The sequence below is a fragment of the Cariama cristata genome, unplaced genomic scaffold (assembly GCF_000690535.1).
Source record: "Cariama cristata isolate BGI_N322 unplaced genomic scaffold, ASM69053v1 scaffold26640, whole genome shotgun sequence".
NCBI classification, from domain to species: domain Eukaryota; kingdom Metazoa; phylum Chordata; class Aves; order Cariamiformes; family Cariamidae; genus Cariama; species Cariama cristata.
Genome location: NW_009593427.1, coordinates 573 through 21,945, shown reverse-complemented (window position 1 = coordinate 21,945; position 21,373 = coordinate 573). Strand labels below are relative to the sequence as shown.

Genomic DNA, 21,373 nt, shown 5'->3' with positions numbered 1-21,373 from the left:
ACCTCCCCTGGCACAACTTGAGGCCGTTTCCTCTTGTCCTATCGCTGTTTCCCGGGGAGAAGAGGCCGAGCCCCACCTGGCTACCCCCTCCTTTCAGGTGGTTGTAGAGAGCGATCAGGTCTCCCCTCAGCCTCCTCTTCTCCAGACCAAACCCCCCAGCTCCCTCAGCCGCTCCCCATCAGACTTGTGCTCCAGACCCTTCCCCACCTTCGTTGCCCTTCTCCGGACTCAGCAGCTTTGGGACAAATCAGCCTCGCGGCTCGGAGCGGGCAGCAGAGGAGCTGGCCATGCCGACAGCCCCAGGGAGCCGCTGGCAGCAGCCAGACCGTTAGCTGGAAAGTATTTAATTAACTGAAAACGTGGGAATTGTGAAGGACGTGAGTGGAAACGCAGGAAACAAGGCTGGAAGGGAGCGCGGAGCTTTGGGACAGCTTTAGCACTGTCCCTTCTCCAGGCTCCTCTCTGCTTCCGAAACTGCAACGCCCTAGAAAATGAATTTATTCCTATTTCTGAACAGCCGGCGGGTGCAGCGAGGGCTGTAAAATTTACTCCAGTGGCAAAAATAAGAGAAGTGTGTGTGCTCTCAGGAACAGGCTAAAAATAGCTTTCCCCGAAGACAATACCCTCCGACAGCCCCATCCTGGACCTGCAGACAACTTTCGTGGTAGCGGTGATGCAATCAGGACCGTCGTTTGGGGCAGAAAACATGGTTATCTGGGGTGTTTGAGAGCAAGAAGAATATTTATTGCTTTTAATTCGGTTGACGGATAATCCAGGAGGTGCCGCAGCCCCGTGCGCCGGCCGTGCTGGTGCATCCCGCAACGCTCACACCGGGCATCGTGTCCTCTCCTGGCACAACCGGTCAATTGTAAATATTTTTCAGTTAAAACATGAACAAGTTTTCTTTATTTCTGTGATTTTGGTGTTTCTCATTAATTCTCCAGTCTTGGGCAGAGACTTCTGCAATTTCTCTTTTCTCCACTTTTTTTGGCTTACGGTTTTTAAACCGTTAGCAGAAACCGAACGCTGCTCTGGCCCTTTTACTGATCATTTTCTAAGAAAAATAGTCAAGTTTTCCCGGTGTGGATTCTCCGGTGTCTAGTTGTGGTTGTGCAATCCCCCTGCAGCCCCGTGAAGCTGGAGGAGGACATCTCCGCTACGTGGGATGACAGCACACGGCAGCATCTCCATCCCTGGGACTCATCCTGGCCACGTGCCCGGCATCTCTGTGTTTTGCTTCCCGACATACTGGGATGAGCTCACCCTCGCCGGCATCATTTGAGATTGCTGGCGGACAAAGCCAAAAAAAAAAACAAAGCAAAAACACGCGCTTAATTCATTCAAATACAAAAACCCCCGAATATTTTGCCTGTATTTCAACCAGAAAATTTAATATCAGCGAGATGCAGGGAATTCAGATGAAAATAAGGCAGTCGGAGGTATTTTCCCTGGTACCCGGCGCCACGGCTCGTTTGGGAGGTTGGCTAACGATGCCACGAGTCTTCAAGCACTAAGGCTGACACATCAATGGGAAAACTCAACCAGCAAAGCTCAGAGGGCGCGGAGAAAAGCGGAGAGATGTTTTTTGGCCACCCTGGGAGAGTCTTGTGAGCTTTTCCTTGAATCAAACCGCAAAACAGAAAACAGATGATGGTTTTTTTCTGCATGCAAATCCCTGGTGGTGCCCAGATTCAGGGTTTCATAAATCTGCTTCAATAAAAAAACAAATAAGAGAGGGAGAGGCTTGTAGTTACCGCAGATCTCCTTGCTTGGAAGCACGAGCTTTACAGCCTTGGCTCTCCCCATCCATCCGCATTTTACACCATTTCCAATTCACTACCAAAGTGTAAAAGCAAGCCTAAATCTTGGCCACACATCTCCAGGGCTGTAGCAGCGCTGGAAACCTGAATCCCCAAAGATTTCCTCCCCTTTTCCCCCTCGGCATGTGTTTCATCTCATCAAACAAACCGAAATCCGTGCAGCGACGGCGCAAGACGCCGGGATTGCAATCCTGGAGAGCAGAGACGCTGGGGTCTTGTCATCAAAGGACTTGCGTATTTTTGGGAAGAGGAGCTTATTTTACAGTCAAATCAACTGGAAAAGAAGTGTTTCACCGGGATTGGGATGAGGAGATGAGGTTTAAAAGCTGAAAGGCATAAGCAGGACTCGCAGGTTCCTGTTTTTCCCGGATATTTTTGATGCTTCCAGCTGGATTTTGCTCTGCGCTCCCTTCACAGATGCGGCTGCGGGTTGTCTTGGCACTGGAAGGGCTTTTCATTCATTTTATGGCACGGCTTCAGGTCTGGTGATGTGCAAGGGCATTGCAAATCGGCCTGTGGCATTTCCTCGAAACACTCCCAGAAATTAAGCTGCCACCCTGAGAGAAGGCTGAGAACCGACATGCTCAGCACATGTGCAGCTGCCCCATCACTCATGCCCTCCGGGCACGGCGGTTGCAGTTCTTCGGGGTATCCTGAAAGAAGGGGACAGGGCACAGACCCACCTGAGCACCAAAATGGAGCAGATCCTCCCCCCCCCCGGGATGTTCTGGGGATACATAACAGATTGGGACAGAGGATTTTTATCTCCGGGTGTTTTGGGTGCCTGGGGGAGCATGTCGTGCTCCTGTCCCATGCGCCACTGTGCTCCCGTCCCCATCGGGCTCCCAGCCCTATCGTGATCCCATCACACTCCCGTCCCCCTGTCCCCATCCCTGGCGCATTCCCATCCCTGTTGTGCCCCCGTCCTGATGGCCATTGCACTCCCGTCACCATCCCACTCCCGATCCCAGCCCAGCTGTGCATCCCTGCATACCAAATGTGCGTCATCCCGCCTGGGTACCCATCCCAGCCCAGCCGGGCATTGCTCCAGTCTGGCCGTGCATCACATCCTGGCCATGGATTGCTTCATCCCAGCCGTGCATCTCTCCATCCTGGCCGTGCATGACATCCCGGCCATGCATTGCTCTATCCCAGCTCTGCATTGCTCAATCCCATCCGTGCATGACATCCCGGCCGTGCATCGCTCCATCCTGGCTGTCCATCACATCCCGGCCACACACTGCTCCATCCCAGCTGTGCACTGTATATTGCTTTATCCCCACTGTGCATCTCTCCATCCCGGCACCGGAGTATCACCTCTCTGCAGCGGCTCGCGCCGGGAGACAGGAGCTGGCAGCAGCCGAGGTCACAGGTGAGCCATTCCCACGCTACGGCAGGGGTCCACGTGCGGGCACGGTCTCAGGACAACCAAGAAACTTTCTCCATTGCACCAGGAAAAGAAGTGAAATTGTAACACCCTCTCGCAAAACCAACCTCATATCAAGGCCAAAGGGGAAGCACGAGCCCTTCTGGGGACAAAAAAAGCCACAACTCATAGCCCATCACCGCCCTATTGCCCGGCCACGTGATGCTCAGCTTTCAGCCGCCTCCAGGGCCGTGGGCTCCAGCCTGCGGTGGGGAAAAAGAACTGGGAAGTGGCTGGAGGACTCACGCAGCGCCCAGAATTTTTCATGTCCAGCTGCAAAATGAGCGGAGACAAAAGGAGGTGGTAAGCGCAGCCAAAACGCGGCAGCTGGCGGCAGGACGCAGCCGGGGCTGCTGGCCAAGGATGGTCCTTGCAGGGGATGAAATCCTGCGAAAAGTCTTCAGCGACCAGAGGAGCTGTACAAGTGACTGCAAACGTGCTGGAAATGGAGCTTTTCCCTTCTCCATCCCCCGTGCACGAGCACAGCCATCTCACCATCGTCTTTTTGCAGGCTGGATGAGGCTCTCCCAGCCCCAGGGCAGCACCGATTCCCCATATCCACCCCCAGGCAGAATTTGACCCCCTTGGGTGCCATTCAGCACAGCGAGCCAGGACCAGAGGGTGCTTAATCTCCATTTTGTGATCTCCATTTCTTGTTTGTTTGGTTTTTTTTACCCTCGCCTCCAGTACCAGTGCGATGCAGCCGCCCCAAGGACGTGGCCAACGCACGCATCGATGTGGGCAACAACACGCTGCTCAACACCCGCCTGCGTTACACCTGCAACCCGGGCTACAAGCGCAAAGCCGGTACCTCCAGCCTCATCCAGTGCATCCTCCGTGACGGCTCCACCGAGCCCGACTGGACCCACACCACGCTGCAATGCATCCGTAAGCCCTCGCTCGGCAGCCGGGACGCAATGGGGATCGGGGAGGGGGGACACCTCCATCCCTGGTGTGGTGGAGGAGGATGCGGGGTGGCGTGGGCGCTGCCGTTGACGGTGTCTCTGCATTGTGTCTTCCCGAAGGGGACCCGGCTCTGCGTTCGCAAACCCCCAGCCCCGAGCTCCCGACTGCGCTGCACGCCGAGAGGACGACCCAGAGGGGTGAGAAAGGGGCAAACGCAGCCCACGGGCTTTGGTTTAGGGCCACCGTGACCATGGCCGTGGCAAAACCACAACCACCGTGGCACGGAAAGCAAAATATTTCAATGGCGTGATCAAATTAATTCAATCGCGTGAAATTACGCCATTTTATAGCTGCTGGGTGGGCTGTATTGCCCTCGCCGCAACCTGCCTGAAGCAGGCACGAGGCTGAGCACTGAAATCATGGCGCTGTCTGGAACGCGCCTTTTAATTTTTGAAATTCAAAGGTTTTACACCGTTTTCCCAGCAGGAACCACCAACACCAGCCCGACCTCCACCCCCTCTCCAGCAGCAACACCTGGGCTACCAGGAGCTGCCAGCCAGTCACCCGTGCCACCAGCACCTGATGGGTCATCACCAGAGACATCCACGCCACCAGAGATGCCCCCACCAGTGGAGACATCCACACCAGGATTGGGGACAGCCCCAGGGCCATGTCTGGGGACAACCCTGCTGCCCACCGCCCCCACGGATCATGCTGCAGGTCAGGCCTCCTCCCCAGGGAAGATAACCTGCCAACGGGCTAGTTTCAACCAGCAAAGGCTCTTTTACTTTTTCAACGCATTTTTTCCTTCTCTCCAAACTCCTTTTTAGTGAGGGTCCCCCCACCATCCCTGCCTTTCCTAGCTTTGCAGCTAAAAATTTCCATTTCTCTTTTCTTTTCCAGTTTCCATCCAGACCCTGGCCCCTTCCATTGGTAAGCCAAGCAAAAAAAAAAACTTATTTTGGCAAGCTGGGGCTTATTTTCTTTATTTTTTAGTTTAAAAGCCCTCCTGGGGGCTGTGGGAGGTTTATGCTGTGGTTGAGGGCAATGCCTCCAAGGGGGGAAGGATGCAGCACCCAACTTTCTTCCCGGAGCGGGAAGGGCACCTTGCGAATGTGCACAAAGCGTTTTTGGCTCTTTGCGGAGTTGTTTTGTTTGAGCCCAGCTGCGCCCTCGGCCGTGCATTGGAAGATGCTCATCGGCTGCCACGTTTCTCCCCCAGGGCTCCCGGTGCTGGTAATCACCAGCGTTGTGGTCTGCTGCTGCTGGAGGATGAAAAAGTGAGTGTGCCGAGCCCCGTGAGGTCTTTCCACCCTGGTGATGAGTTGTCCTCGGCCTCCGTGCTTTCCTGAAAGCTGGAGAAAGGCCTTGGCGTGCCGGTGACGCTCCTCTCCCCTCTGCAGGCGCGCAGGACAGAGCTACGTGGTGGGGGCCATCCCCATGGTGGCTCTTGCCTCTGAGAATGAGGAGATGTTGCCATCCAGCATCTTCCCCATGGGCTGAGCACCCACTGCTGGGCAACTTGGTGCACCCACCAGCCTGGGGGATGCTCAGGGCTCGGATGGAAAGCCGGACGCTTCCCCAAGCAGCAGTAGCGTGTGGCAGAGCCCGTCCTGGTCCTCAGCTGCGCTCTGTGCAGAGCATCCTCGCCCCAGGCACACGCTTTTCTCTTCCCAGCCTGAACAAGTGACTCCCATGGATGACATCGCTCCAGCGCCCAAAGGTGCATGGGCGTCCCATTGTGCGGCTGAATGGTGGGTGGCTGAGCCCCAAAAGCACTCCGAATGGCGCGGAGGCGGTGGGCGTCCTGTGTTGGGAGCCAGAATTCGGAGGAGGTGGTCCTGCAGGTGCTGGTGGTCGGCAGGGTGCGGGCTGGGGGCTGCCTGCCCCAGCGGAGGGTGTTTGAGGTGCAGGGGATGGGGTTTGGGTGCTGGGGGTGAAGCTAGGCTGCCCTGCCCCAAGCAGTGCCCATTCCCTAGCCAAAGTTAGGCCAGCTGGACACCAGCCCTGTCCCGCTTTGCCCCCAAATTGACCCAAAATGCAGAAAGCAGCGCTGCTTGCAGCAGACACAGAGAGGGTCCCGGCCAAGCATCCCGCCCCCGCGTCCTCACCTCCTTTCTGCTCTCTTTCAGCCATTCGCCAGTGAGCCCAGAGCTGCAGCGAAGGGTGACGGTGCCGTCCCTCCACGGTCACAGGGCTCAGCCCTTGTACGCAGCTCAGGGATTCTTCAGGTGCACATTCGGTGCCGATCCCAGGTGCCTGCTGACTCCAGCTGCTCACAGGGAACCACAAGCAGGAGCGATTTCACTGTAGATGCTATCAAAGACTGAAGGCAATAACATGACCTAGAAAATATTTTCCTTTGCATGTTTTCCCTTTGTCCATCATCAGTTGTTATCCACTCGTTTCCCCCTTGCTACAGAACAGGCACCTTTATACTGATGCCATTTTATGTATACACGTGTATATATTGTATATAAAATAATGCACATACAGCAGTTGATTTTTTGTCTGGTCGGACACCTCAGCAGCTGGCGGAGAGGACAGCGGGGAGCTGGGTTGGGGTGAAATCCATCTCTGCAGCAGCGAGGGCTCACCGGCCACCAGTATTGCTGTCCCTGAGGCAAAGGATGACGGCGAGGTGGCAGCTGCCATTTCTCAGCTGGACAGCAAAGGTTTTTTAGCAGTCAGCTGGAAAGCAGCAGGTATCCAACAACTTAACTTCCACGTCCTTTCCTCGCTGCTGTGTCTCATTCTCCTGTTTGTGCCACTGATCTGGACCCTCGGAGCTGGAGGACGCAGCACTTTGGATGTGTGACAGACCAAACCCTCTGCAACGGCACTGCCTCTTCCCAGCGTACCATGGGATGGTCAGAGAACACTTGAGGCTGGAAGGGATCACTGGAGGTGCCTGGTCCAACGTCCGTGCCGAGCTTTGCGGTTACATCCAACAGCCAAGTCTTGGGTGAACTGCTGCCCACGCTTTGGTGAGGGGAACAGGGAAAGTCTTTCTGGAATCCGTGCTTCGAAAATGAAAGCAGAGCCAACAAAGTGGCTCCCCGTTCAATTAATAACCACGGAAACTAACAGGATGCAGAAGCTTCCTCCAGTAGGCACGGCTCATGGCTCTGGGCCCATGCCCAAGAGCAGATCTCTTCCGAAATCAGTTTCGGTTTTGATCTCCGCTTGACACAGGTTCTGGTACAACGAGCCAGAGTCTTCAGACAGAGCGCGTAAGGCGCCATCTGATTTAACAAAAGCACCATGCTGCTTGCCCCACTGCTACTGTGATGGCTTGTAAATAAATGCAACCCAAGACAACTTCTTAACAAAAGGCAAAAGAAAAAGAGAAAGCATTAAGGCTTTTTCTTTTGTTACAAATTTAATTTCAAGATGAAAAACACTCTCCAGTTTGTCTCTGAGTTAGAATGAAACCAAATCAAAGCAGTTCTTCAGACGCTGCCTCTCTTCTTCCCTTACGGTTTGCTGCAGGGAGAAGGGAAACAGAGTCTGGGGAAACCCCTTGGCTGCAAGTAAGGAAAATTAATTCAGCTGGGACAGATTAACAACTTCATCCCAGAGCTGAGAGTGAAAAGCCCATTTTCTGGGAATAAAGTGTTTCTTTGGGTACTTTTCAGCGTCTCATTTCCTCTTCTTCCAGTGGATCAGAGGGATTTCACTGAGGCATGACATGACGGAATAGGCAGAGATATCCTGGCAGTTTGGTTACTGGAGGTGTTTTTCTGGTGACAGAGGTAATGGAGGAGTAATGCTAAAAAAAAAAAAAGCTGTCCTGTCCGATACAGTTTATATAATGCGTATTCTTCTGTGCAGCAATGCAGTGCAGGCCATGCTGACCAGCTCTTGGAGAGCAAGGAGAAAAGGTCTCACTCCTCCTTGCAGAGCCTGGAGGGTTCCTCTCGGAGTTGGTCCAAAATCCTGCTCCAATATCCACCTGATTTGGAGCTGGGATGTGACAACAGGCCTTGTCCCACACCCAGGATGGCTCCGGGCGGCAGCCAGGGCTCTGGGGAGACGGAGGGCTTTGTTAGAGCTGGATGGGCTGTTCCTGAAGCTCTGGGAAAAAGGTGAGCGGTGTCAGAGAGCCAAAGCGCTGCCGCGTGCAAGCGTGGCACAGGTAGCCACCTGCATCGCTGCTGCCATCGCTCTGCAGGAGAAAAAGAAGAGATTTCAGAGAAGAGGAAGGCTGGAGGAACACAATCTCTGCTTCCAGCCTTGGACGCAACCTCCTCAAACCCAGGGAAGAGAACAACGATGTGCCCAAAGCATCTCCTGCCACCTCCCTTGCAAGGAAATCCCTTAGGGGACAGCTTGTTTAACAGCTGCAACACGTCCCTGTGCAGGTCTTTGCTGGTGAAGGACGAGGCTTTGCCCGTCTTGGTGTTTAGGGGCCCTGCTGATGGCTCGGAGCCATCTACTCTCTCTTGTGGACATGGAGCTCCACCAGATTTACTGCGTGCTTGCAGATCCCAGCACTAGGGAAACTTGGTCTCCGCTGTACCTTCTGGGCAAGGATGAAGCCCAGAGGCAGGAGGTGGGGACTGAGGCCAAAACTGGACCCAAAAATCAGATTGTCACTTCCAGCTGGCTGGCAGGGGCAAGGGGTGCTCTGCTCACCTCAGACGGACGTTCAGTGGCCTCGGTAGAGGCTCTAAGGGTCAGATACAGGATCTGACACCACAAAACCCCCAAACCAGCCCCACCTAAGACCACAATTAGTCTCAGAAGAGAGGTCAAGGCTTGGGTGCATCTGTGGGAAGTGCGACACTGCCCTAAATCACGTGGTTGGGAAGTCACCCCCAGTTATGAGCTGGGGTCATGAGTAGAAGCGAAGGGCTGGGGAGCTGTGGGCATGAGATCCAGCTCCGAGATGTTCCCTGCTCACTTCTCCACTGAAGCTTAGCACCGAGGTTGTCCCTCCCCGGTGCGATAGCTCAGAGCAGTAGCAGAGCAGAGCCACCCTGTCAGCAACCAGAGCGGCTCGTGAAGGCTCCCAATTCAGAAACACGATCTCAAAAGCCCAGGGAAGGGACGTACGTGAGTCAAAGGGAGCTTCTTCACGACTAGCCTGGAGCTGGGCTGCAGTGTTTCCGTACACGATGGCACAGAACAAGCGACGGCAGCTCCGTCCTTCGCAGCCTCACTCATCAGCTCCACCCGAAGGAAACGCTCCTAAGAAATGAGAAAAAAAGGGAACAACAATAGTCAGAGGGAGCTCAGATACTGGAACTGGTTGTTTCTTTTTTTTTTTTTTTTTTTTTTTAACCACCCGGGAAGTGACTTGCAACATCATTTTTTAAAAAAAACAAAAAACAACCAAAAATACCCAACCCCCTGATGACAAAAATGAAGCAGAAGCCAGCAGCAGCTCGCAGGGAAGGAAGTGAAGTAAGAGCTGGCACCCACTGCAGACAGAGAAAAGGGAACCTACGCGCTCGCAATGAGATAAGAAGTCAGGATCTGTGGAAGACAACACCCAAATGCAAGGGCTGTGGAACAAAAAAGCCGCAACCTTGTGTCTTGCTACTGAAATCACGGTACAGAGCAGCGTGAACCGAGGAAAAAATAGGACCTCAGCTGTTCTGGTCTATGCCAGCACAAGCCTGGGCATAGTCCATGCTCAGCATGAACCTTAGGATTAGGGTGAATCTTACAATAATCCTCTTTCACGCTCCTCTACTGCATGCACCCCCTCCAAACATAATAATCAGAGATGTGCAGATTTTGTGGGTAGTGGGTCATGACCCTCTTGGCACTTTTTTAAATTGGCAGCTGCCCATCCTGCCTGAGATGTCATCACTTGCAGAGCTGCCTCGAGACTCCAAATCCTAACGAGACAGCTGCGCGCCTGGGAGTTTGCCCTCCCCGGCCATCTGCTCTGCCTCTGGAGCGCTCGCCAATTTTTTTTGCTGCTGCAGTTCACAGGCAGGGCTGCTCAGCCAGATCACACGCGACGACGGCTTGCTTTGGTGCAGCGTGCCATGAAGTGCAGGTATCAGAGCCCTACATTGCCCCGCTCGCGGATTTGCTTACCTTGGAAAGATTTCACTTACCCCAGCCAATGCTAAAAGGTGTTCCAGGGACTTTGACATCAGCAAATACTTCTTTGCACGTGTCACTGCTACATAGAGCAGGTTCCATTCATCCTCAGGATACATGCCTAGGTTGGAGGAAAGATCATCAATAGCTTTAGAGAACAAGAATGAACAGCTCTGCCATTCTTCTAATGTTTCAGTTAGTATTTCTGGAAGGACACTCGATGCTTCTCTGGGAAAGGGTGAATTTGCAGAGCAGCACAGCTGTGCAGCACCCTCTGGCATTTGCTGTGCAGTTCCTGACACCACCGATGGCTCCTGCCTCGTTCCATGTTCCTCCCTCCAGGCAAAGGCAGGACTCTGCACGCTGGGAGAAGCAGCTCACTGCTATGTGCTTTCCCATCTCCCGGGCACAGACTTGGCATGTGGAGGAGTTTCTCAGTCTCTAGATTCACTCTCTGCTCCCTGGGAAAAGATCAGCTCTTCCAAAGCATGAACTGTGGCACCTAAGCAAAGCAGTGTCTTTCCCAAGTATGGAGTTGGTCCTTCTCTGTTGCTAGATGGCTACAAGCTCGACTGCAGGAATATTCCCCTGCCCCTATCTCGCTGTGAAGGAAACTACAAGATCAATAATCACGAGGACAGCCAGCGGCACTTGACAACGCCGAGAAGCACGGGGCTGCAGGACAAGCGCCGGCAGCACGCTTTGCTTTCTCACTTTCAGATCAGGATGGGTACCACACACAGCTGTTCCCTTACCGATACTGAAGTTAATTCGTCTCTGGGAATCACTACAGAGACACGGTACTTGCACGAAGTCATCTGCAACCAGCACCGTATCAAACTCCAGGCCTTTGGCTTGATGGACAGTACCTATTAAGTAATCTGTAACCAGCACACGTGGGGAACAAGAAGGAAAAAAGATCAGTCATCCCAGCAATAGTGGCATTTTTAATTTCACGAGGCGCCGAGTCAAATGAAATTATTTCATTCTGCATTCATTTCACTTCTCCCTAAATATAAATCAGAAGCAAAGCTCCTCTATTTGGAATCCAGACTGCCGATGACAACTTCCTTGCCAAGGGAAATGCCTGGTTGTCAGCAGCCTGAGCCCCAGCCCCAACTCCCAAACAGGAATGCTCTTTATTTGATGAATTTTTTACTTGATTGTTTTGTCCCCTCCTCAAATTTTAGTCAGCAAGTTGCAGGGCAACTCCAAAAGGAATCCCAAAAAGCAGGATAAAGTCCTAGGGCTTTCCAACTGTAGGAAATGCTGCGTCCAAAGATTTATTTTCCTCTAGCAAAGTCACATTAAGCAATGCTGTGCTGGCAGATTCATTGCCCTGAACTCCATCTGGAGTCCCAGATGTACCCCAAAAGCTGCTGTTCAACTTCCTTTCTCCCTAAAAGACCAACTTGATCCAAACTTAGTCTTTTTGCAGAACGAGGTGGATTCAGCACTGAAGCTGGATAGAAAAAAAGATGTGAATTTGCTCCTTGATCAAAGGCACAGCTCGGCTTTACCTGCCATGCCATTTTGTGACACGTGGCTGCTCTCAATCTTCTGCACCAGCTCAGGGATCCGCTCTTTGTATTTCTCCACTATTGCAATCTTTGTTTCCAGGTCTTTGTCATCGATGGCCTCTGCATATTCCCTTAAACCGAGGAAGCCCCGAGTTTCTTCCCATTTTTTGATGAAGGAGTCATTTATAACAAGTTTTGCTGAAAAGAAAGAAGCAGATGACAAGAGTTTATTTGACAGACACATATAATGGCATTTTTTAATTCTAATCAAATTTCAGAGTAAGTATTAGGGAAGGCAAGCATGGGGCTGGACTGCTGGTGTGGGATGCAGGGGCTTGGGATGTACTCCTGGCTCTCTGATGGGTGCTTTTCGCTCAGAATTTTCTCTTTACTGATGCAAAACATCATCAAAGCTCGATGCTCTCCTCAGAGCAGGCAGTTTCTCAAAACGGCATCACTTTGAGATACAGCACTGGTGTACTGTGAAGGGTGCTATGAAGTTTCAAGAGCTCAGGAAAGAGCAGCTGGTGAACATTCAACTCAGCTCACTCATTTCTAGAGCACGCATCCTAGAAAGTTTGCACAACCTTTGTCCCCAGAGGGATTTTGAAATTCAAGGACCAACACACTGAAGAGTCTGAGACGACTCTGACGTGACTTCAGAGCTGCCCTGGCTGGAGCAGGGACTTAGGGCCCTTCCAACCTGCATTATTCTCTCTTTTTACCCAGATGGCAAGGAGTTTTCCTAGGAGCTCACCTTCCAAAGAACAGCACCCATATAATCAATCACTCACGGCAATTGAAGAAGTCCTTTGTTTGTCCCTGTGCCCCACATATAATACTACTTGCCTACCGCTGCCAAGGCAGAGGGAGATTTTAAATGATTTATTCTCTAAATGATATCCGCCAGTGAAAAGAAAGCATGTGATAGAAGATTCAACATACCAGGTTTAAAACCAAAACAAAACAGGAAAAGCCTAAGACAAATGAAAAATAAAGTCTAATCAGAAAACATGGGGAAAAACTCCCAAGCTATGAGCTTACTGGGCTCTTGTACGTAAGACGAGGCATCGTAGTGGAAAGCTGGGGAGGGCTGCATGACACAGGTCTCAATTTTGGCATTTCTGGTATTAACACCATCCACAAGCAGCCAAAATAGCACAGCCCATGACACTACCATTGAGAAGTCAGTTTTCAACAGATAACTTCATGAGGAAATTTAAAACAAAACACCAAGAAGCGTGTTGCTTTCTATCACCCCAGGAACAACTTAAAAATCCGTGCTGCTGTAGGGAGGGTGTACAGAGAGAAGGGTGAGGATGCACTCACCTTTTTTCCGTTCATCTGTGGGTTGACTGAGCTTCCAAATATCATAAATTCTGCTCAGGCCAAAACGGTCGAGTCCCTAAAACAAACAACAATTTATCTTAATATATAGGAGTAAAGGTGCTGTCTAGAGTTTCCAGATAAGCTAGCAGGGCCCAGTGGTTATTGGTGTTAAGAAGAAGGGAATAAGGGGAAGATGGGAGTGAAGTGCTGAAGATGGGAGAGCTGGTTTCCCGAAATCGCTGGAGTCATAGCACAATCAAAGGCAGCTGGAAAGGGAACGATCCAGCCCGCTCTGCGGATGGACAGATGGACAGCAAGAAGAGAACAGGACACTGTCTGATTGGCATTATAACAGAGCTAGGCTTTTCAAAGAAAAAAATAATTTCTATAATGTTTTCCCTCTTGCTAACCACAAAAAAAAAAGGTTTGGTTTTTGGTCATTTTAGCTTTTAATAGCTGTATATTGCTTTGTTAAAAAGAACTTTTCAAGTCTGTTGTGCCATAAATGCTGCTGGCCTATTGACTCCACGCTGTTTCGTGGGAAAGCCAGCTCCAGGCACAACTGCACCCTCTCTCCTGAAGCAATGGGCCACCACAATAAAGATAAGCTTGCTAAACTGACTGTAAATATTTCAGTTTCAATGTAAACTGAAACAAAAGGCTTTGCTTTGGCAATTTTTACTTTCAGAAAGTATTTTTCCCCCCTTGTTTCCAAATTCAGTTTGTTGTGTTCCATCAAAAGAAGCATCAGTCCAAATTTAGACTGATTCCAAACTGCAAAAGCAGATGAGATTTTCAGTACTGGGCAGCCAGTTCAAACACTCATTGTATTGTAATATGCAGCTTTCCAGTGGAAAAAAAAGATTAAGAACTTAAAATACGAGCCTAAAATTCAAAAGACCAGATGGGTCCTCAAAAACGTTCAGCACTAGGACAACTGTTCATTGTCTTTGAGCTTCTACATTTCTGGGTGCAGAACAAGATCTCAAATCATAGGTATCAATGATTCAGAGTTTGAAGACAAATGATTCCTCGGAGGCTTTTGAAGTGTGGAGCCTTAATAAAACCTTCCTCTAATTCAAGCACGTGAATTTCTACAGATGCGCACACACGCACACTCTCCTTCTCCAGTTACATGGGTGCTTTTTTGCAAATAAAAATTCAGTGCAAACCTCAGAACTGTCGCTCCCTCAAGAAGTCAACATTCATCATTGCTGAAAATCCCCATTCCCCTCACCAAAGAGCCTGGTGCACCAATTTGCCCTGTCTTTCCCGGGTGTATTGAGACAGGGACCAGACCATCGCAGGACTGGAAATTAGTAATGAGCACAACACAGCCCTCCGTGGCATCTACAAGCCCAAAGGTCACCTTCAGATTCAACCACTGTCTTCATCTCTCAAGAGAGCTTGAAAAATGTTTATTCTCTCAGAGCACAGCCAACTGCCTTTCATTGTTTTTCACACTCAGCCTGCAATTACAGCTGATTTTTATTTCCCTAATGCAGGAACACGGTGCCACCGCCGGCAGCCAAAGGCAGTCAGCAGCGCTCCAGCTCATGCAAATACTTGCAGCGACTTGTTAGAGCTGCGCATCACTCTACCCCGGCCCCAGCCCCATCCAGCAGACTGGAGCTGCTGCCGTCTCCTCTAAGCCTGATGAAAAAAAAAAAGGGACAGATGAGCCTAAAAAGGGAACCTCCCCTGCCCAGATTTGAGAACAGCTGCTCCAAATAACTCTGCCCCAGCCACAACAGATTGCTGCTTTCTCCTTGAATATTAGTTTTAAACCTGGGTGCTACAGACAGCAGATCAGCCAAACCTATTTCAAGGCACACGTAGGTGTCGCTGCTACAAGTGCTAACAGGCTTGGGGACCCGAGGTTGGGATGTGAAAGACACATTGGCATTTTCCCCTTACCCCAATCACGTGTATTTTAATCGGTGTCTCTCTTCCAGTAAGTTTCACAGCATCCTCGAACACGTTAAAATTGCTTCGTGATAAGAGCGTTATCTTCCCTTCCGTGCTGCCTCTCACATCACCTGCATGAAGAAATTCCCAGTTAGCCAGGGCAGTTAGAAAGCAGGTATCTAAACTCAAAGATCTTCATAAATTAGGATTAATCCTGAGACGCTTTGTTTATTATGCGGTAGCTCTGTAACTCCCAGTCACTCAACAGAGCTGACTGGGCCGAGAGATGCACTGACACGACTTACCCTTTTGGTTTCCACCCACTAATGTCTTATTCCTGATCTTCTTGCAGACATCTAGAATGGTTGCTCCAACATAAGCTATTTCAGGACCAAATCTGAAACTCTACATGGAAAAAATGAAAGAAACAGCAGGAAAAGAAGAGGAACTTGTTAGAACCTACAAAAGTATTACTACATATGGAACTATACAATTCCCACCTACCTTCTGGACAGCCTTTCTCTTAGAAAAAACACCCAAATCCTCCCCAACTATTCCTAGAAATCCTGGTCACTCTTACACCCAAGGCAATAGGAACGGTGCTGTGAGATGGGATGATCATACAGGGCAAAGCATCCTTTCCAGCCTCTCCACCCCAACACCTGCCACTGCCAAAGCTCTTCCCCAGTAAGTTAATGCGACGTGGCACATCTGTCCTGCAGCTGGGCAGGGGTTAGAGGTGGTGGGAAAGGAACCACATCCCTCACTTGGCTGGGCTGCTGGAGAGGTGTGGGCCTGGAGCAGCAGAGCAGGGCTGGGGGTTGCTCCTTATGGTTTCCTAACCTGTAGGTCTGGGGCCAACAGTCAAAGCATTGGGAGATCAAAGCCCTAATCAAGTTTCACTACCACGATTAAAAAACACCAGTGTCTGGCTGCGTACAACACCTCCACCAGCAAAAAGAAGTGGAAAATCTCATGATCCAAAAAAAACCACCACAAGCAAGGTGATGCAAGGCTGGTCCCAAGACTTGTCCCAAGATGTGCCACTGCAAATAAAGGCAGTCCCCGTTCCTCTGTGCCTGTCTATGGCTCCTGCCTCTTGGCAAGGCTGGCACGGCGCAAGGAGAAAAGGCAGCTCAGGTGGATGGGTGTTTTGGTGGCCGTTCTGGCTCAGGACCTGGTTGTATTGCAGCTTGTATTGCTGGTTTAAGCTGATTCATTCTGCAAGGATTCCCAAAGGGGTAGCTCCTCCCTTATATTAGCTATGAGAATTATATAGCCATGTGGCTAATCAGGCCAAAAAACTAATCAGGATGAGCTTTCAGTTGGCACAGCAGCAGGTTAGGTAATCCAGCCTGGAGACATAAGCATCACCTGTGCTGAATGAAGGCGGGAGCTCTCTTCCAGGGCAAACTCAGATCAGCTGCTTGATAAAATTACACCCTTGGCAGACAAACAGGGCAGGAGATATCATGGACCAAGGGATGCTGCTGGGACAGAGGAGGCAATGCCAGAGTTTGTACAGAGCCAGAAAAAAAGATCATGTGTACAGCCAGAAAATATGTCCTCCTTAATCAATGTGGTTTTGTTTCAAGAAGTCACTGCCAGAACAAAATTCATCTCCATGCTCCTAACCAGTGCATGGTACTCACTGTCGTAACCGACTGGCAATATGAACAAAGAGGATCTCTGCCCCTGCCCACTCAGCTAGAGCTGAGAACTAACCCAGAAAAGAGGGGATCTCCTTAAAATAAGCCATATACGAAGGTCTCTACCCCAGTACCCATTTTTCAAGCCACATGGCTTTCCCAGTGATGGGATCACTCCACTAAGAGGCACAAAGGAATGCCTCTGCAGTGCAGAGTGGGAACAGCAAAGCATGCCACGCATCCAGGCAATGCAAACAGTCCACGGTGACAAACTCAAGAAGGCTGGCTGTTAGATGCCTTCTGAAAAAGGATGTGAAACATTTTCCACCGTATTAGGGATCCACCCAGGGAAGGACAGCAGCAGACCCTCATCTTACCTGGGTGAGGTAGTAGACATGGGTGTGACGCACTGAGTGGAGGGTATTGACAGCGCCTCGGAAGGTATAGATCTGCTGGTGAGGGTCTCCTACGAGGATTATGCCACATCTCTGTGACAGCACAATATCCACGATGGCTGCAGAAGAACATCGGAGCATTAAGGGCGAGCCCGCTCATAAACCAAGAGTGAACTGTACAGTACTTCTTGCCTGATGACTCGTGGCATTTAAGAAGAGGTCAACACAGCTGCAGGAGCCAACAGGTTGGGGACAAGCAAAGGGAAGGGCGCAGCTGACCGGGAGCTCTACAAACATCCTCCCACTATTCTAGTCTGATGGGATTTTTTCCTGGACTGGAGCTGCACAACATCTTGATCTCACACTTGTGAGCTCAACACAAATCCACCACCCATCCCCAGTGACCCGGACGCGCTGCATGTGTGCACAGTGACTCAACGCACACCACAGCAAGCCCTTCGGTCCCCTTCAACCAAGCCTGCACCAAGGCTCAGCGATGCTGGCAAAGCAACCGCTTGCATTGCGTGCAGCTGTGAAAGCACAGCCAAACACTCACAAGACCAGGTCTCCATAGAGTACAGGTGCGACATGGCGTGATGAAGCCTTCGAGCTGATTTAATATCCGCTGAAAAGACCAGGCCTTCTTCTGCTCTCCTTCTTTTGGTCCTCACCACACAGTTTGTTCCACTTAGATCCCCTTGCAGAACCAATTCAACTTGCTTTTCGACAAAGAGCTACTCCCCAAAGCCCCAGCAAAGAAAGCCAGCAGCTTTCTGCTACATGTCTCAGGAATCCCCAGGGTGGTGCATGGAACGGGGGCATGGGATGGAGCAGCTCTGCCATTCTGATAGCTGAACCATTTAATGTCTCGCCACTCCTGTAATAAACCACGTCCTTGACTATGCCACTGTTCTGTTCTTCTCTGTCAGCAGCAAAGCAATAGCAAAAGGGTGCGGACAGCATGTCTGGATGCCCAAAGCAACTGAAAGCAACCCCTCAAGCTGCTGCACATGTAATCCTGCAGCCTGCTTACAAACTGCCTTACTGAATTGGCAAGGATCTGGGACCAAGCAAAGGGTCAGTTATAATGTTATAGCCGACGAATAGATTTTTTTTTTAAATTGTGCTACTTCTCAAACACCCCTGAGCATACAAACATCCTCTCTGTAAAGCGCTTAGGAAGGTTGCAGCTTTGTCTCCTGTCACCACTCACCTGGAGTGCAGTCCTGTGCTTCATCAACAAAAATGGCATCATATCCTGAGAGCTGAGGCTTCCTGAGCTGCCAAAGTTTCAAATATCCTGAGAGAAAGAACAAGGCATGTCAGTGAGAGGGTAATTTTCTCATCATAAACCACCATGATCTTTAAAACAAGTCCCTTTAAAAAAAAATAGTGTTTCTGGCCCTACTTCTTGCTTGGAATTTGCATGACATTTGGAGGGGTTGCAAAAACCTTGATTGCTCCCAGATGTTGCTCTGTCTCCCTTGGCTGCATGAAGGATGAAAAAAACAACCCCAAACCAACTTGACCGGACTAGAGGAAGGCAGCTATACTGATGATCCCAAAACTCTTTATGAACAAAAATGATAAGGAAGAAAGATTTTCCCAGTACAAGCTACCTCTGGCACTACCTCCACACATACTAAGAAGCAAGAGGGAAGGACATGCCGGCAGCAGCAAGGAACAAACGCTCGCTGTCAGCAATCGTTCGCCCACTGTCTCACTCATTATTTCTATGATTTTGGTGCCAATCACACACATCTGAATAGTTCCACCATTTTTCTGAGGCCAAACAGGAAAAACAAATGAAATTCCAGCCTTCGGGCCTGTTTTGAGCTCCCTGGTGAGCTAGGCGCAGGAGAACAGCAATTTTATAGTTTTTGATGCTCATTCCTGATGCACGGCCAGAAGTAAGAAGTATGAATCCGTTTAGTTTTCTACTACAGCTCTTTATCTGAAGGCATTCGACATCTGCACTCTCTTACCATCACAAGTCATCTTGTATTTCTTCTCTACATCTCCATCCAGCTTCTTCATGTTGTGCCATATCTCTTTCGCCTCTTCCACATTGATCTAGAGGGAGAAAACAGAAGGGTCTGGATAGATCACTTTCAGCACAAAACCAGTCCAGGCACAGCAGATCTTAAAAGGCTTCTCTGAAGCCTTTCTCATCCTACTTCTCTTCTGTGTCACCACCAGTTCATTTCTTCTCCTCAACACAGTCTTTTCCAAATGCAGCCCCCTGAAAAGAACACTTCTTTGACTCAGCTATTAGACAGTTTAATACAATACCCCCTAATTTATGCACATTAACACGGACTTTGTGTTTATTTTGGCTTTTCCGGACTGCTTGAAAGGTGCTTAAAGGTATTTAATATTTTGAGGCTGTCAATTCATTCCCTGCCAGAAATAATGACTGCAAATTGGATTTCTGCTGGCTGGACTGGATCTGCGATCAATGAGGAGCAGGAAGGCTAATTTTCTCCACAGCTCCAGCCCACGTTGTTTGCAATGTCAGTGCTACCCTTTAAGTGTTGCTAAGATGTCCAAATTACTCTAAATGAGAATTTTGGGGTTTGGCTCTGCGTATCAAAATGACTACAAAAATGTACATTGTCTTTACATGCAATACCACAACGCCGTTCAGGCGCTGATACACATACATGCAATCTCTTCTCTCTTTTCCTTGCAGGGAAGAAACATCTGCCCTGAGCAGAGACAGTGATAATCTCCTCTCTAGAAACCAGTTGTGTGAACAGGGAGAACACACAGGCCCCAGTTTCTTTGGATTTGTCACCAGAAGGAAAAAAATGTTTTGACAGTCAGTTCTTACAGCTGAAGCACAAATACCCATGAACGATGGAAGATGTGGGACAACTACAGCCCCTTCTGAACCTTGTGGCCCAAGTCTTGCTTCATCTCAGATACTCACTTGCTTTTCTGCTCCACTGACAAGTGTTCTCACACCGTGAGTATTTTTGAACCAAACAGGAGTGTGCTCTTCACAGATCTCTTTATCTGAAGAGGCAAAAAAGTTTTCAAGGGTCTGCGAGACTGTCTTCGCTCTTACAAACAGAGCTTGATCCTTGCGATTCCGGATAAGGGAACTGATGGAGTAAACTGACATCTTGGAGAAGTTCAGCTTGCCTTTTTCTTTATAGCTGTGCCAAAAATGACAAAAAACCAAGAGACATGTTGAAACGCACATGAAAATCCTACCGGAGAAGCAAGCTCACTTTTGCTTCTGTTGCACACTAACACTTACAGAAGCTCTGTTTTATACACCCGCTTTGACCTAGTAATGGAATATCTTTAAAATCTGCACATATTTATCCTGGTGGAAGCACAAATTTGTTCATTTTATAGATTTTATAGATGAAAAGTTGAGCCAGAGAGATATTCCTATCATTCACCTCTGCAACTACAGATTGTTTTCAGAGCCAGGTAAGAGGATTGCCCCCTTCTTCCAGGTTGTGGCTCATTTTCCCTTCTGTCTGCAGTTTAGATGTGCCAACATAACTGGCCAGAAACTGTATCATTAGAACAACTCCAGTTAAGAAAATCCCTTCTCTGCTAAAGAAAAGCAGCATTTAGAGTGGTTGTACCACTGAAGTATAAACAGGAAAAAGCCATTCTCAGTGGCTTTCTATCTCCCTGTGAAGCGCTCCTCAGCTATAAACACAGGCAGGAGGAACAGCTCCCAAAACAGCAACGGGTCTTACGTCAGCACAATCTATGCCAGAGCAGGGCAATAAGTCTGTTTCCCCAGGCTCACAGGGATGCTAAAAATCACTGGCCCATCCAATCTGAAAGAATTCGGAAACCATAAATCACAGTCTGGCTTGAAGCAGGTGAAAGAAATAATCTCTCCCATTATTTTGCTTCCTCATATCCTGGAGGCTTACTTCAAAACCAGACTATCCTTTTCCTGCCATGTCTTTTCCCTGCTGCGCTGGTCTTCAACGAAGGAATCTAAAATCCCACTCACTGTTTGCCGACACTTCCAAATGCTAAGGAATGGAAAGTCTTGCACGTAACGTTTCTGGGGAAGACACTTCTCCCTCTCTCTGCAACAGCTTTGTTAAACGTCACGTAAAGGAAATTCAGATCTGCAAACTTCTCTGCATACTTGACCAAGGTTGAGGTCTTCCCTGTACCTGAAGAACAGAAGAAAGTAAGCAATAAAACATCCAGAGCCAGGTATGAATGAATCCACACACCTCTCATCGGCTTTACCTTCCCCCTCCTGCTGTCCTAACTGCACAGCAGGATTATTTGCAGGTAATGGGAATTTATTCACTGACTCAACTGAAAACAGCAGAAGCTGTGAAGCAAAGCAGCTTCAAAAACCTACAGTCTG

At 49.7% G+C, this 21,373-nt stretch overlaps 2 protein-coding genes across 2 annotated transcripts in view; one reads left to right on the top strand and one right to left on the bottom strand.

Annotated features, from left to right (window-relative positions):
* IL15RA (interleukin 15 receptor, alpha) overlaps positions 1–5,655 on the top strand; it is a gene marked incomplete at its 5' end in the record, with an annotated part of 7,082 nt that extends 1,427 nt beyond the window's left edge. Inside the window, 5 exons of the mRNA XM_009710451.1 lie at positions 3,934–4,134; positions 4,272–4,349; positions 5,056–5,085; positions 5,318–5,432; positions 5,556–5,655. Of these exons, the coding sequence (XP_009708753.1) occupies positions 3,934–4,134; positions 4,272–4,349; positions 5,056–5,085; positions 5,318–5,432; positions 5,556–5,655 (524 nt within the window). The remainder of the gene's footprint in view (positions 1–3,933; positions 4,135–4,271; positions 4,350–5,055; positions 5,086–5,317; positions 5,433–5,555) is intronic.
* A 2,545-nt stretch (positions 5,656–8,200) lies between these two features.
* FBXO18 (F-box protein, helicase, 18) lies at positions 8,201–21,170 on the bottom strand (the record flags this gene model as incomplete). The annotated part of the gene is made up of 13 exons (XM_009710440.1): positions 8,201–8,320; positions 9,211–9,345; positions 10,227–10,333; positions 10,968–11,093; positions 11,733–11,930; positions 13,062–13,137; positions 14,979–15,100; positions 15,275–15,374; positions 16,996–17,132; positions 18,227–18,313; positions 18,999–19,086; positions 19,946–20,174; positions 21,002–21,170. Coding segments are annotated over 13 exons (1,694 nt in total), but the record flags the coding sequence as incomplete, so codon positions are not given.
* Positions 21,171–21,373: the final 203 nt, after the last annotated feature.